The sequence below is a fragment of the Hemitrygon akajei genome, chromosome 14, assembly GCF_048418815.1.
Source record: "Hemitrygon akajei chromosome 14, sHemAka1.3, whole genome shotgun sequence".
Taxonomy (NCBI): Eukaryota; Metazoa; Chordata; class Chondrichthyes; order Myliobatiformes; family Dasyatidae; genus Hemitrygon; species Hemitrygon akajei.
This window is the reverse complement of record NC_133137.1, coordinates 32,530,881-32,546,943: the sequence shown is the minus strand read 5'-3', so window position 1 is coordinate 32,546,943 and position 16,063 is coordinate 32,530,881. Positions and strand designations below refer to the sequence as shown.

Below are 16,063 nucleotides of genomic sequence, written 5' to 3'. Positions count from 1 at the left end.
AAAATTCAAATTGTCACCATTGGCCACCTCAGAATCCGGAAAGCTGAAGTAGAAGCAGACCATTCCTGATCTCTATCAGCTGTCCAGGAAGACGATGACAGCTAGGATACCTTGGGAGGTGTCCCAACGAGCCAAAACAGATTATAATTTAATGTATTTTTTGGCAGAAACTCAATAATGCTGTTCCACAACAGTTTGCTGCCAAACTTGTGAAGATAATGGGAAACCTGTTTGATGTTCTGGTGTCCTAGAAGAAAGTCCATTTACTAGCCAATTTATCTGAAATTCAGCAGCGCAAAAGGCTGTAAATTCGGAGATTCAGCCAACACCATTATAGGCACCAACATCCCTACCAATGAGAACATTGTCAGGAGGCAGTGCCTCAAGGAGGTAGTGTCTATCATTAAGGTCCCTCACCATCAGGGACATGGCCTTTTCTCATTACTACCATCAGGGAGGTGGTACACATTCAACGTTTTAGGAAAAGCCTCTTCTCCCTTTGCCATCAAATTTCTGGATGGTTGATGAACCCAGGAACACCATCTCACTATTCCTCTTCTGCACTATTTATTTATTTCTTTACTAGTTGTAACTTCTCATAATATTCTCAGTCTTGAACTGCACTGTTGCCACAAAATAACAGATTTCACAATGTATGTCAGTGATAATAAACCTGATTCTAACATCATCACATTCATCTGAAAACAACTCCACTCATAAGGAAAGGAATTAAAAGATAAATTAAAATAAGGAATTATTCAGATCACTTGCAGGTACAGTAAATATTTGTATTAAAAGCCAAGCAACTCACCTTAACAGCTCTGATCACTTTAATGCTGGATTGATACATGAAACATTGATTCTTTAAAAATTCACAGATTCTGTGCACAGCCTGCTTCACCTCAGCATTAAATCCAACTGGCTCCAAGTTTCTTTTGATGAACTCGTCCAGTCTCCTGGGCTCTGTGCAGTACAGCTCCATCGTTGCTGAGAGTATGTTCTTCCTCAGGAGTGTGGTTTTACCTCTGCCCCACAGCTTCTCCCACAGGTGCAGTGGATGTGGAGCAGAACCGACAGTAACCTCTTTATAAACAGCTTGTTAGCTCCACCTTCAAATAATAAAAAGGCAGTGCAACGTGAAGATATGTAATCTTTTCCTAGTGCAGTGAAATTTGTACACATCACAGTTCAGTGACTGATCCACCCCTGCACTGCTTACTGGATGTTTTGGAACACTATGGAAAATAACTCTGCTAAGTTTCATTTCCTTACTTTGCTATTCCTGTGACTTTCTATTCCTGGTTCCATTCAGATGTTCCTCACCGTCCTCTGGTGAATAGCATTTTTCCTTCATTCATCCACATTTCAAGGGTTCATTTTGGTAACTGCAGTAACACAGGGCAAATGCCAAGAAGTCCTGTCCCTGAGGCATATATTGGAACCCAAAGGAATCAAATCACAAACAATAGAAAATCTGCAGGTGCTGGAAATCCGAGCAACACACACAAAATGCTGGAGGATCTCAGCTGGCCAGGCTGCATCAATGGAAAAAAGTACAGTCAATGTTTCGGGCCAAGACCTTTCAGCAGGACTGGACAAAAAAAGATGAAGAGTAGACTTAAAAGGTGGGGGAGGAGAGAGAGAAGCACAAGGTGAAACCAGGAGTGGGAAAGAGTGAAGTAAGGAGCTGGGAAGTCAACTGGGGTAAGAGATACAGGGCTGGAAAAGGGGGAGTCTGATAGGAGGGAACAGAAGGCCATGGAAGAAAGAAAAGTGGGGAGGAGCACCAGAGGGAGGCGATGTGCAGGCAAGGAGATGAGGTGAGAGAGAAAAGGGAATGGGCAATGGTGAAGTGGTAGGGCGCATTACCAGAACTTTTAGATATCGATGTTCATGCCATCAGGTTGGAGGCTACCTAGACAGAATATAAGCTGTTGTTCCTCCAACCTAAATGTGACCTCATCACAACGGGATCCCAAACACATCTTTTCCTCACCCCCACTTTCTGCTTTCCGCAGGGACAACTAATTGAGAACACAAATGAAATTATGCTCTTTGTTGCCAATGTGGTGGCATGTGAAAGAAGGAAATGTCTGCATACAACTAAACGGGGCATTACTGAGGCAACGTGTGGAGTGCTATCGAAATTTTTTTTAGAACCATAGAACATTACAGCACAGAACCAGGCCTTTTGGGCCTTCTTGGCTGTGCCAAACCATTTTTCTGACCTGCCCCTGGCCCATATCCCTCCAAACCCCTCTCATCCATGTACCTGCCCAAGTTTTTCTTAAATGTTAAAAGTGAGCCCGCATTTACAACTTCATCTGGCAGCACATTCCACACTCCCACCATTCTCTGTATGAAGGAACCCCCCCCTTAATGTTCCCTTTAAACTTTTCCCCCTTCACCCTTAACCTATGTCCTCTGCTTTTTCTCTCCCCTAGCCTCAGTGGAAATGGCCTGCTTGCATTCACTCTATCTATACCCATCATAATTTTGTACACCTCTATCAAATCACCCCTCATTCTCATACGCTCCAGGGAATAAAGTCCTAACCTATTCAACCTTTCTCTGTAACTCAGTTTCTCAGGTCCCGGCAACATCCTTGTAAACCTTCTCTGCACTCTTTCAACCTTATTAATATCCTTCCTGTAATTCGGTGACCAAAACTGCACACAATACTCCAAATTCGGTCTCACCAATGTCTTATACAATAGACAATAGGTGCAGAAGTAGACCATTCGGCCCTTCGAGCCTGCACCGCCATTTTGAGATCATGGCTGATCAACTACTATCAATACCCGGTTCCTGCCTTGTCCCCATACCCCTTGATTCCCCTATCCATAAGATATCTATCTAGCTCCTTCTTCAAAGCATCCAGAGAATTGGCCTCCACTACCTTCCGAAGCAGTGCATTCCAGACCCCCACAACTCTCTGGGAGAAGAGGTTTTTCCTTAACTCTGTCCTAAATGACCTACCCCTTATTCTCAAACCATGCCCTCTGGTCCTGGACTCTCCCAGCATCTGGAACATATTTCCTGCCTCTATCTTGTCCAATCCCTTAATAATCTTATATGTTTCAATCAGATCCCCTCTCAATCTCCTTAATTCCAGCGTGTACAAGCCCAGTCTCTCTAACCTCTCTGCGTAAGACAGTTCAGACATCCCAGGAATTAACCTCGTGAATCTATGCTGCAGTTCCTGTACAGCCAGGATGTCCTTCCTTAACCCTGGAGACCAAAACTGTACACAATGCTCCAGGTGTGGTCTCACCAGGGCTCTGTACAAATGCAAGAGGATTTCCTTGCTCTTGTACTCAATTCCCTTTGTAATAAAGGCCAACATTCCATTAGCCTTCTTCACTGCCTGCTGCACTTGCTCATTCACCTTCAGTGACTGATGAACAAGGACTCCTAGATCTCTTTGTATTTCTCCCTTACCTAACTCTACACCGTTCAGATAATAATCTGCCTTCCTGTTCTTACTCCCAAAGTGGATAACCTCACACTTATTCACATTAAACGTCATCTGCCAAGTATCTGCCCACTCACCCAGCCTATCCAAGTCACCCTGAATTCTCCTAACATCCTCATCACATGTCACACTGCCACCCAGCTTAGTATCATCAGCAAATTTGCTGATGTTATTTTCTATGCCTTCATCCAAATCGTTGGAGTAAATTGTAAACAGCTGTGGTCCCAATACCGAGCCCTGTGGCACCCCACTAGTCACCACCTGCCATTCCGAGAAACGCCCATTCACCGCTACCCTTTGCTTTCTATCTGCCAACTAGTTTTCTATCCATGTCAATGACTTCCCCCCAATGCCCTGAGCTTTGATTTTACCCACCAATCTCCTATGTGGGACCTTATCAAATGCCTTCTGAAAATCGAGGTACACTACATCCACTGGACCTCCCTTGTCTAACTTCCTGGTTACATCCTCGAAAAACTCCAACAGATTAGTCAAGCATGATTTACCCATGGTAAATCCATGCTGGCCCGGCCCAATCCTATCACTGCTATCTAGATATGCCACTATTTCATCCTTAATAATGGACTCTAGCATCTTCCCCACCTCCGATGTCAGGCTGACAGGTCGATAGTTCTGTTTTCTCCTTCCCTCCTTTCTTAAAAAGTGGGATAACATTAGCCATTCTCCAATCCTCAGGAACTGATCCTGAATCTAAGGAACATTGGAAAATGATTACCAATGCATCCGCAATTTCCAGGGCCACCTCCTTTAGTACCCTAGGATGCAGACCATCTGGACCTGGGGATTTGTCAGCCTTCAGTCCCATCAGTCTTCTCATCACCGTTTCCTTCCTAATGTCAATCTGTTTCATTTCCTCTGTTACCCTATGTCCTTGGCCCATCCATACATCTGGGAGATTGCTTGTGTCTTCCTTAGTGAAAACAGATCTAAAGTACTCATTAAATTCTTCTGCCATTTCTCTGTTTCCCATAACAATTTCACCCAATTCATTCTTCAAGGGCCCAACATTGTTCTTAACTATCTTCTTTCTCTTCACATACCTAAAAAAGCTTTTGCTATCTTCCTTTATATTCCTGGCTAGCTTGCATTCGTACCTCATTTTTTCTCCCCGTATTGTCTTTTTAGTTAAGTTCTGTTGTTCCTTAAAAACTTCCCAATCATCTGTCCTCCCACTCACCTTAGCTCTGTCATACTTCCTTTTTTTTAATGCTATGCAATCTCTGACTTCCTTTGTCAACCACTGTGGCCCCTTTCCCCCCTTTGAATCCTTCCTTCTCTGGGGGATGAACTGATTTTGCACCTTGTGCATTATTCCCAAGAATACCTGCCATTGCTGTTCCACTGTCTTTTCTGCTAGGCTATCCGTCCAATCAACTTTGGCCAGCTCCTCCCTCATGGCTCCATAGTCTCCCCTGTTCAACTGCAACACTGACACCTCCGAGCTGCCCTTACCTTCTCAAATTGCAGATAAAAACCTATCATATTGTGATCACTACCTCCTAATGGCTCCCTTACTGCAAGATCACTTATCAAATCCTGTTCATTACATAACACTAAATCCAGAATAGTCTTGTCCCTGGTCGGCTCTCGTACAAGCTGTTCCAAGAATGCATCCCGTAGGCACTCTACAAACTCCCTATCCTGTGGTCCAGCACCAAACTGATTCTCCCAGTTCACCTGCATGTTGAAATCCCCCATAACTACTGTGACATTACCTTTGCCACATGCCAATGTTAACTCCCTATTCAACTTGCACCCAGTATCCATGCTACTGTTTGGTGGCCTGTAGACAACACCCATTTGGGTCCTTTTGCCCTTACTGTTCCTAACTTCTATCCACACAGACTCTACTTCTCCTGACCCTATGTCCCCCCTTGCAAAGGACTGAATCTCATTCCTCACCAACAGGGCCACCCCACCCCCTCTGCCCACATTTCTGTCCCTACGATAGCATGTATACCCTTGTACATTCATTTCCCAGGTCTGATCTCCCTGCAGCCATGTCTCCGTTATCCCAACAACATCATAGTTACCCATTCGCACCAGGGCTTCAAGCTCATCCGCCTTATTTCTGACACTTCGTGCATTCAGATATAGAATTTTTAGCCCATTTCTCCTCTGTCTGTTTGAATCGCTGCCTATTGTGCTTAACCCTGCTCCCCAAACTCCCATCAGGCTATACGCCCCCAGAATTTTCTTGTCCTTCCTAAATTTACTTATTCTTTCAACACATTTAACTCCATGTTCCGTCAGACCATCCCTCTGTACATGTGTCCTCCTTATCACTTGTTCCACCTCACCTTTCTCTACTACACACTTAATATTCCGGAACCGTGTAGTCCCCACCTGTCCTTTATTCTTCCTCTCGCTATCCTCTCTCACATTCTGGATCCCCGCCCCCTGCAAATTTAGTTTAAACCCCCCCAAGAAGCACTAGCAAACTTCCCTGCAAAGATGTTAGTACCGCTCCAGTTCAGGTGTAAACCGTCCCTTCGGAACAGATCCCACCTTCCCTGGAACAAAGCCCAATTATCTACAAACCTGAAGCCCTCCCTCCTGCACCATCCTCTCAGCCATGTATTAATCTTTATAATCTTTCTGTTCCTTGCCTCACTCACACGTGGCACAGGTAGCAATCCTGAGATTGTTACCCTGGAGGTCCTGCTCTTCAGCTTCGCACTTAACTCCCTGAACTCCCTACGCAGGACCCCCTCACTCATCCTACCCATGTCATTGGTCCCTACATGGACCACAACATCTGGATTCTTGCTCTCCCTCTCGAGAATAACCTGCACCCGATCTGAGATGTCTCCGACCCCAGCACCAGGGAAGCAACATACCATCCGAGACTCCCGATCTTCCCCACAAAATCTCCTATCCACCCCCCTGACTATAGAATCCCCTATCAATACCGCTCTCTTCTCTTCCCTCCTCCCCTTCCAACCTCACCATTACATTCCAACTCTTATACTCAATACTTTGATTTATAAAGGCCAATGTACCAAAAGCTCTCATTACTACCCTATCTACCTGTGACGCCACTTTTAGGAAATTTTCTATCTGTATTCCTAGATCCCTCTGTTCTACTGCACTCCTCAGTGCCCTACCATTTACCTTGTATGTTCTACCTTGGTTTTTCCTTCCAAAGTGCAATACCTCACATTTGTCTGTATTAAACTCCATCTGCCATTTTTGAGCCCATTTTTCCAGCTGGTCCAGATCCCTCTGCAAGCTTTGAAAACCTTCCTCACTGTCCACTACACCTCCAACCTCTGTATCATCAGCAAATTTGCTGATCCAATTTACCACATTATCATCCAGATCATTGATATAGATGACAAATAACAATGGACCCAGCACTGATCCCTGTGGGACACCACTAGTCACAGGCCTCCACTCAGAGAAGCAATCCTCCACTACCACTCTCTGACTCCTCCCATTGAGCCAATGTCTAATCCAATTTACTACCTCACCAGGTATACCCAGCGAATGAATCTTCCTAACTAACCTCCCATGCGGGACCTTGTCAAAGGCCTTACTGAAGTCCATGTAGACAACATCCACTGCCTTCCCTTCATTCACTTTCCTTCTAACCTCCTCGAAAAACTCTAATAGATTTGTTAAACATGACCTACCATGCACAAAGCCGTGTTGACTCTCCCTAATAAGTCCCTGCCTATCTAAATACTTGTAGATCATATCTCTTAGTACTCCTTCCAATAATTTACCTACTATCGATGTCAAATTTACCAGCCTATAATTTCCCGGATTACTTTTAGAGACTTTTTTAAACAATGGAACAACAGGAGTTATCCTCCAATCCTCCAGCAGCTCACCCTTAGATACCGACATTTTAAATATATCTGCCAGGGCCCCTACAATTTCAAAACTAGTCTCCTTCAAGGTCCGAGGGAATACCCTGTCAGGTCCTGGGGATTTATCTACTCTGATTTGCCTCAAGATAGCAAGCACCTCCTCCTCTTCAATCTGTATAGGTTCCATGACCTCACTACTTGTTTGAATTATTTCCATTGACTCCATGCCAATTTCCTTAGTAAATACAGACAGAAAAAACCCATTTAAGATCTCCCCCATTTCTTTTGCTTCCATACATAGCCGACCACTCTGATCTTCAAAAGGACCAATTTTATCCCTTACTATCCTTTTGCTCTTAATATAACTGTAGAAGTTCTTTGGATTATCCTTCACCTGGACTGCCAAAGCTACCTCATGTCTTCTTTTAGCCCTTCTGATTTCTTTCTTAAGTATTTTTTGCACTTTTTGTACTCCTCAAGTACCTTATTTGCTCCCTGTTTCCTACCCTAGAGAACCAAGGTTCCTTATCCTTATTCACTTTGGCTTTAATCCTGACAGGAACATACAAACTCTGCACTCTCAAAATTTCTTCTGTGAAGGCCTCCCACTTACTAACGACATCCTTGCCAGAGAACAACCTGTCCCAATCCACGCTTTTTTAGATCCTTTCTCATTTCTTCAAATTTGGCCTTTTTCCAGTTTAGTACCTCAACCCGAGGACCAGATCTATCTTTATCCATGATGGAGTTGAAACTAATGGTGTTGTGATCACTGGAACCAAACCCTACACACACTTCCTTCACCTGTCGTAACTCATTTCCTAATAAGAGATCTAATATTACATCCTCTCTTGTCAGTACCCTCTGTATGTTGATTTAGAAAACTTTCCTGGTCACATTTTACAAACTCTAACCCATCTAGACCTTTATCAGTATGGAAGTCCCAATCAATATGTGGAAAATTAAAATCCCCTACTATCACAACTTTATGTTTCCTGCAGTTGTCTGCTATCTCTCTGCAGATTTGCTCCTCCAATTCTTGCTGACTATTGGGTGGTCTATAATACAACCTCATTAATGTGGTCATACCTTTCCTGTTTCTCAGCTCCACCCACATGGCCTCGGTAGACAAGCCCTCTTATCTGTCCTGCCTGAGCACTGCTGTAACATTTTTCCCAACTAGCAATCCTAGCCCCCCCCCCCACCCTTCCCACCCTTCATCCTTCTGCCTCTATCACGTCTGAAACATCGGAACCCTTGTGGTGAATTACATATACCTGTCTGGACACGCACCCCCCCCCCCCCCCTGCTGACTGCTCCTGTGGCTCCTCCCACAGACCCCGGTATAAAGGCGATTGGAGCCTGGGCCCTGCCCTCAGTCTCCAGGATGTAGTATGGTGGTCAATAGCTGCTTGTTCTTTCTTCCAGCCAATAAAAGCCTATATCTCGCCTCACGTCTTGGAGAGTTATTGATGGTGCATCAACCCTAGAACATTAAAAGCCAGTCCTGCCCCTCCTGTAGCCAAGTTTCACTAATGGCTACAATGTCATAACTTCCACATGTCAATCCACGCCCTCAGCTCGTCTGCCTTTCCCACAATACAGGTAGTCCCCGAGTTACGAACATCCAACTTACGGACAACCCGTACTTACGAACCGGAGAAGGAGAATGCCGTCCGCCATTTTAAGTCGGATCACGACGCATTCCACCATTTTATGTCGTTGCCATTGACACTGTGTTGAGTTTTTAACTTTGTATTTGGCTTAAATTTTTCTTAGTAAGATTCACCCTGACCCCATCCCCTCCGTTCCGGTCGACTGGTGGCGCAGTGAGATCAGCGCCAGGCTGGAGAACAGAGTTCGATTTAGTGACAGACCGCTCCCGTGCCAGGTTGATGTCGTTCCATTGACTCCCGTACCATCCGTGCCGGGTTGATGTCAAGCTCGCAACTCGACCTCGTAAAAAAAAACACTACCACCTCCAGTTTAAATTCACATGTGGAATATTGTGGAGGATCAAATACCCAAACCCAGCACAGCCCCCACTTGTCCCATTTAACCTGTCTCAATGCGGTGCAGTTTAGGACTCGGGGAATTCAGTGCGGTGGTCCTTAGGACCCAGCAGACCTCAGGAGCCGGCGGAGCTCGGGACCCGCCGCCCGCAGTGTTTCTGTTCCGTTGATGGGAAGCGATCGTGATTGAAAATAAAGTGGAAATAATGAAGCGTTTGGAAAGAGGTGAAACGCCATCGATCATTGGAAAAGCATTAGGCTACAGTCGGTCAATGATCAGAACAATTTTAAAGGATAACGGATAAAGTGAGAATAATGGAGCATGTGAAAGGCCCTGCCCCGATGAAAGCTACAATTATTACTAAGCAACGCAATGGTTTAATTATTGAAATACATACGTTTCTTAAGTGTTTTATATGCATAGAAAGGTAAAATATATACTATATACTAAGACAAACATTTGACTAACTGACGCTAAATAATACTGGATGTACTTGTTCTGACTTACGTACAAATCTGACTTAAAGACAGACTCAGGAACGGAACTCGTACGTAACCCGGGGACTGCCTGTACTCCTCGCATTGAAATAGACACACCTCAGAAGATTATTACCACCACACACAAACCTTCTATTTGTGACTTCACATGAAACTGTAACATCATTCATTTTCACCCTGCTCCACTATTTACTCCCGCACTCTGGTTCCCAACCCTCTGCGTATCTCAATTGAACCCCACCCCAATAGCACTAACAAACCTCCCTGCAAGGATATTGGTAAACGTATCCGGCAAGTATACGGCAAACGTAGAGGAGGCATATAGTGCATCCCCACTGCCTTCATTGGGGAAAGCTGATCACAACCTGGTTTTGTTACAGCCCCGATATAAATCAATTGTGATGAGGCATCCCACTACCACACGCTCTTTTAGGAAGTGGACTCCTGAAGCTGAACAGGCCCTGAGAGACTGCTTCGGTACTACTAACTGGGATGTACTGCAAGGGGGGCTCTGTGGGGGCGTTGAGGAGGTCACTGAATGCACAACGGACTATATTAACTTTTGTGTGGATGCAGTTGTCCCTGTTAGAACTGTTCGCTGCTATCCCAATAATAAGCCCTGGATCACTAGTCACATCAAAGGCCTCCTAAACCAGAAGAAGAGGGCCTTTAAAGATGGTGATTGGTTGGAGCTTAAAAGAGTTCAGAAGGAACTCAGAGTACAGATAAGGGGGGCAAAGGAGCAGTATAGGAGGAAGCTAGAACAAAAGCTGCAGAAAAAAAGCACGAAGGAGGTGTGGGATGGGATGAAGATCATCACCGGATGCGGTGCAAAGCGGGGGGCGAACATAAGTGGAGATGTGGAGAAAGCGAACCAGCTGAACAACTTCTTCAACAGGTTCGACAGCTCAATCTCATCCTCACCGCAGAAATCCACACCAGGCTTACTTCCCTCACAGGAAAATAGCCACTCACAGGAGACCTTGCCCACGCCCAGGATTACGGCTGCACAGGTGGAAGGTCAACTGAGGAAGATCTGTACCAGCAAGGCGGCTGGACCGGATGGAGTTTCCCCACGATTACTGAGGGCCTGTGCGACTGAGCTGGGAGAACCACTACAGTGCATCTTCAACATGAGCCTGGAGCAGAGAAGAGTACCCAGACAGTGGAAAACATCCTGTATTGTCCCAGTACCGAAGAAACCACAACCAAAGGAGTTGAATGACTTCAGACCTGTTGCCTTGACGTCGCACGTGATGAAGACCATGGAGCGGCTGATATTACAGAATCTGAGGCCACAAACCAGGCACGCCCAGGATCCTCTTCAGTTTGCGTATAAGGAGAAGGTGGGAGTGGAGGATGCTATCACGTATTTGCTGCACAAATCACTCTCTCACTTAGAGGGGGTCAGTTGTGCTGTGAGGATTACATTCCTTGACTTCTCTAGTGCCTTTAACACCATCCAGCCCAAGATCTTAAGGCACAAACTAACGGAGATGGGAGTAGACTCTCACATGGTGGATTGGATAGTGGACTACTTGACAGATAGACCTCAGTATGTGCGGTTGGGAAACTGTAGGTCTGACACGGTGGTCAGCAGCACAGGGGCGCCGCAGGGAACCATACTCTCTCCGGTCCTGTTCACCCTGTACACATCAGACTTCCAATATAACTCGGAGTCCTGCCACGTGCAGAAGTTCGCTGATGACACGGCCATAGTGGGGTGTGTCAGGAATGGACAGGAGGAGGAGTATAGGAAACTGATACAGGACTTTGTGAGATGGTGCAATTCAAACTACCTGCGTCTCAATATCACCAAGACCAAGGAGATGGTGGTGGACTTTAGGAGATCTAGGCCTCATATGGAGCCAGTGATCATTAATGGAGAATGTGTGGAGCAGGTTAAGACCTACAAGTATCTGGGAGTACAGTTAGACGAGAAGCTAGACTGGACTGCCAACACAGATGCCTTGTGCAGGAAGGCACAGAGTCGACTGTACTTCCTAAGAAGGTTGGCGTCATTCAATGTCTGTAGTGAGATGCTGAAGATGTTCTATAGGTCAGTTGTGGAGAGCGCCCTCTTCTTTGTGTTGGCGTGTTGGGGAGGAAGCATTAAGAAGAGGGACGCCTCACGTCTTAATAAGCTGGTAAGGAAGGCAGGCTCTGTCGTGGGCAAAGTACTGGAGAGTTTAACATCGGTAGCTGAGCGAAGGGCGCTGAGTAGGCTACGGTCAATTATGGATAACTCTGAACATCCTCTACATAGCACCATCCAGAGACAGAGAAGCAGTTTCAGCGACAGGTTACTATCGATGCAATGCTCCTCAGACAGGATGAAGTGGTCAATACTCCCCAATGCCATTAGGCTTTACAATTCTACCGCCAGGACTTAAGAACTTTTTAAAAGCTATTATTAAAGCTTTTTGAGATAGTGATTTAGATGCATATCATATTTTTTACTGAGTTAAGTATTGTATGTAATTAGTTTTGCTACAACAAGTGTATGGGACATTGGAAAAAAGTTGAATTTCCCCATGGGGATGAATAAAGTATCTATCTATCTATCTGGTCCTCCTGTAGTTCAAGTGTAACCCGTCTCGCTTGTACAAGTCCCACTGCCCCAGAAGGTCTTTTTATTCATGGGAAGATAGGAAATAGTTTGTAAGCTTGATTCCTGGGATTAAAAGCTGCTTTATGAGAGAAGGTTGAGGAGGTCGGTCATTTCCTCATTGGAAATTATACCCACTGGAGTTACAGAAACATGAGAGGTTTTCTTACTGGGAGTCTGAGAGGACTCGACAGGACAGATGGTCAACAAATACACGTCTTGTGGGAGAGGGCATATTTTCAAAACTGAGGAGAGAGGTGAAGAATGGATGATTATGTATCGCAGACCGAGATGGACACACGATTGTTCTATGGGGAAATTCATCACGGGTAATACTGTCCCAACCACTGAGCACGTCTACATGAAATGCTGACATAGGAAAGCAGCATCCATCGTCGGAGATCCCCATCTCCCAGGACATGCATTCTTTTCACTTCTGCCATCAGGAAGAAGACACAAGAGCCTCAGGGCTCCCTCCACCAGGTTCAGGAACAGTTACTACCCCTTAACCATTAGACTCTTGAATAAAATGAAGGGCCTCGTTCTTGCCCCATCATTGAAAACTTCCCACAACCAATGATCTCACTTTTAGGGATTCTTTATCTCATTATCTCATGTTCTTGCTATTTATTACCAGTTATTTATATTTGCATTTGCAGAGTTTGTTGTCTTCCACACTCTGGCTGGTCTTACATTAATCCTGTTATAATTACTATTCTGTAGACAAGCAAATGAATATCAGGATTGTATATAATGACATACTGTATATCTACTTTGATAATTAAATTTTGTTTAAATTTCAAATTAAATGTTCTGTGGAATTAGGCCGGAAAGGGCAGCTGGTGTGAAAATGAAGTGGAATAAAACAGATCCATTGTAAAACTGATTACATCCCTTTTCTTCTTTTTGTAATTTATTTTTTATTGAAGTTTATCCCTTTTCTATATATCAGGCATGTCCCGCTTTGTCATTCTGTGAAGCTGGACTGCACCTGCACTTGGCTTATTCCTCATGCGTAATGTTGTCCCAAACATCCAGCCCACTTTCTCTTCTATTGGCCAAATTGCATGCCTATCTTTACAGTTCATCCAATCAGAAAGTGAATAGATCGGCTCTGTGGGAGTAAATGATACGCGATGTGCTGTGAAACTATAAGCCTTGGTGGTATGTTCGATAATAACTATGAAAAAAGAATTAAAGTCACTTATTGCAAAGTTCCCAAAACCCAGGACGCGTTCGGTGCCACAGTGACTTAAGGAGTGCAGTGGCCCCTCTGTGTAAATTCGGACCTCAGCGATAAACGGGGACAATCACTGCGAAACGTTCAGCCCAGGGTTAATCGAACGATGAAAGGCGTTGTTTCGACACAAGTAAACAATATTTGTGTCGATTCACAGGCTGAAGTTCAGCAAACATTTTATTGCACAGGTCTCCATTTCCCTGTTCTCGGGTAAGTTTCGATTTCGAGATCTGACGTTGCAAATAACAGAGGAAACGTCCACAGTCAGAAGCAGGAAACTGCGAAAACTGTCAGCAAGCCAGCAATTGTTAGAAATCGGAGAAAACCAGTTATCTTTAAGCGCAGAGATCGGACACAGGGAATACTGTATCTCTGGTAGAGTGAGGCCACGGTTAAAGTGACTGACAGGCGAGATGTAGTGAGGATGTTTCCCCTTACTGGGTAGCCTGGGACCAAGAGACATCGTTGACAGGAGGAATTTAACTCCGAGATGGAGAATGGAGAACTCTCTACCCGGAGTGAAGTGGAAACCCAGTAAATTTCATCCATTTTAGGTGCGACATCACCAGGTTCAGGGACAGTATTAACCCCCACACTCCACTCACCTCAACACTGAACTGATTCCACAACCTGTGGACTCACTTTCAATGACTCTACACCTGATCTTCTGAATATTCTTCATTTAACTATTTTATAGTATTAATTTATATTTGCACAGTTAGTCTTTTTTTGCAAATTGATTGTAAGTGTGTAGTTTTTCATTAATTCTGTGTAAGTCTGTGTTTTAAATGCCTGCAAGAAAATGAATCTCAGGGTTGTATATGCTGACAGATGCACACTTTGATAACAAATCAACTTTGAACTTGAGGTTCACGTCTACTATTATCGTAGGCATACATTGGCGGGCTGTAAATGCCATAACAATGAGTCTTTCTGGATAATTACAAGATGAGGACAACTATAAGTTAAAATAAACTTAAATAAATTATCAATAACTTGCATATGTGCAAATTAAACAGTGACAAATTAGGCAGTGAAAAAAATATTCTGAGGTATTGCCAAGGTTCTTCAGATTGGTTCATGAACTTAACAGCAGTAGGAATGAAGATTTGAGATGTGGGTCTTCAGACTCCTGCACCTCCTGCCTGATGCCAGCATCCAGGTAGTGGGGATCCCTGATGAGGGATGCCCCTTTCCAGGAACATTGCCTCTTGTAGGTGGGAGAGTCCTACCCCTGATGGAACTGTCTCAGTCCACCCTCTCCGACATTCCCACACAACTCTTCACAAAATCTCTGCAACACTCCCACAGTCTCAGTTTTTCCTCATCTGGCTGAAGTGCTACAGTCACAGAGCCCTTTCCCCTTATCCCGTAATACTACTGGCTTTCAACAATCAATCTCAGAATTTTAATCCCAGAATTAAAACTAACAATGAACCTGGCATCAATTACTATATTCAAATGAGAATAAACTTATCCAAGTTTATACCATTGCCTGTTTTGAAATGTTTCCTAAAGTCAGTCCTGAAATGAGAATCTCTAACTTTCAGACCATTTACAAAGGAGTGGACTCTCAAAAAGAGATGTGTTTATTTCTATCTGACCATTCAGTTCCACTTAACACAGAGTAGTATAGCACAGTCCAGACCATTTGGCCCAAGATGTGTGTCGACCTTTTAACCTCGGCCAAGATCAGACTGATGCATCCCTCTCACAGAGCCCACTGTTTCTCTTTCATCCATGTGCCTGTCTAAGAGACTGTTAAACCTCCATAATGTGTTGCCTTTACCCTCACTTCTGGCAATGCGTTCCACACACTTACCACTCTCCTACACATTCCTCCGATCACCTGAAAATTATACCCTCTTGTATTGGCCATTTCCACTTGGGTAAAGAAAGGCACTGGCTGTCTACTCTATCAGTGCTTCTTATTATCGTATACAGCTCTGTCAATTATACACCTTTACCTTGGAAACGTAAACCAAGTCACCCCTACCCTGTTAAATTCCAAGGATTTCAAATGAGACAGTTATTTCACCTCATAATTTAACTCTGGAGTCCTGCAATCATTCTGCATTGTGCTAATATTATTTTGTGACTGTCCATGCTTGGTCATCACTATATGCTGTATGTGTTTTGCACCTTGCCCCCAGAGGAACGATGGTTCATATTAGTTGTATACGTATGTATAGTTGAATGAGAATAGACTTGAAGTTGAAGCTGAACATAAATGTTTGTTGCTCTCTCTCTGGGCTATTATATCCCATCTATGATGGTGCTGTTCAGAAATGGTCGTGCTGTGACTGAACCAAAGTTCGTGCAGCCGTAATGAATCCTATGTCTTCTAATGTTGAACACCTCAGTATAAAGGACAACCATCTACCCGCACTTTGA

At 44.4% G+C, this 16,063-nt stretch overlaps 1 protein-coding gene across 1 annotated transcript in view; it reads right to left on the bottom strand.

Annotated features, from left to right (window-relative positions):
* Nucleotides 1-1,044, bottom strand: part of LOC140738948 (2'-5'-oligoadenylate synthase 3-like) — a 90,554-nt gene extending 89,510 nt beyond the window's left edge. Inside the window, 1 exon segment of the mRNA XM_073066959.1 lies at nucleotides 812-1,044. Within this exon segment, the coding sequence (XP_072923060.1) occupies nucleotides 812-982 (171 nt within the window). The 5' untranslated portion in view covers nucleotides 983-1,044.
* Between the last annotated feature and the right edge of the window lie 15,019 nt (nucleotides 1,045-16,063).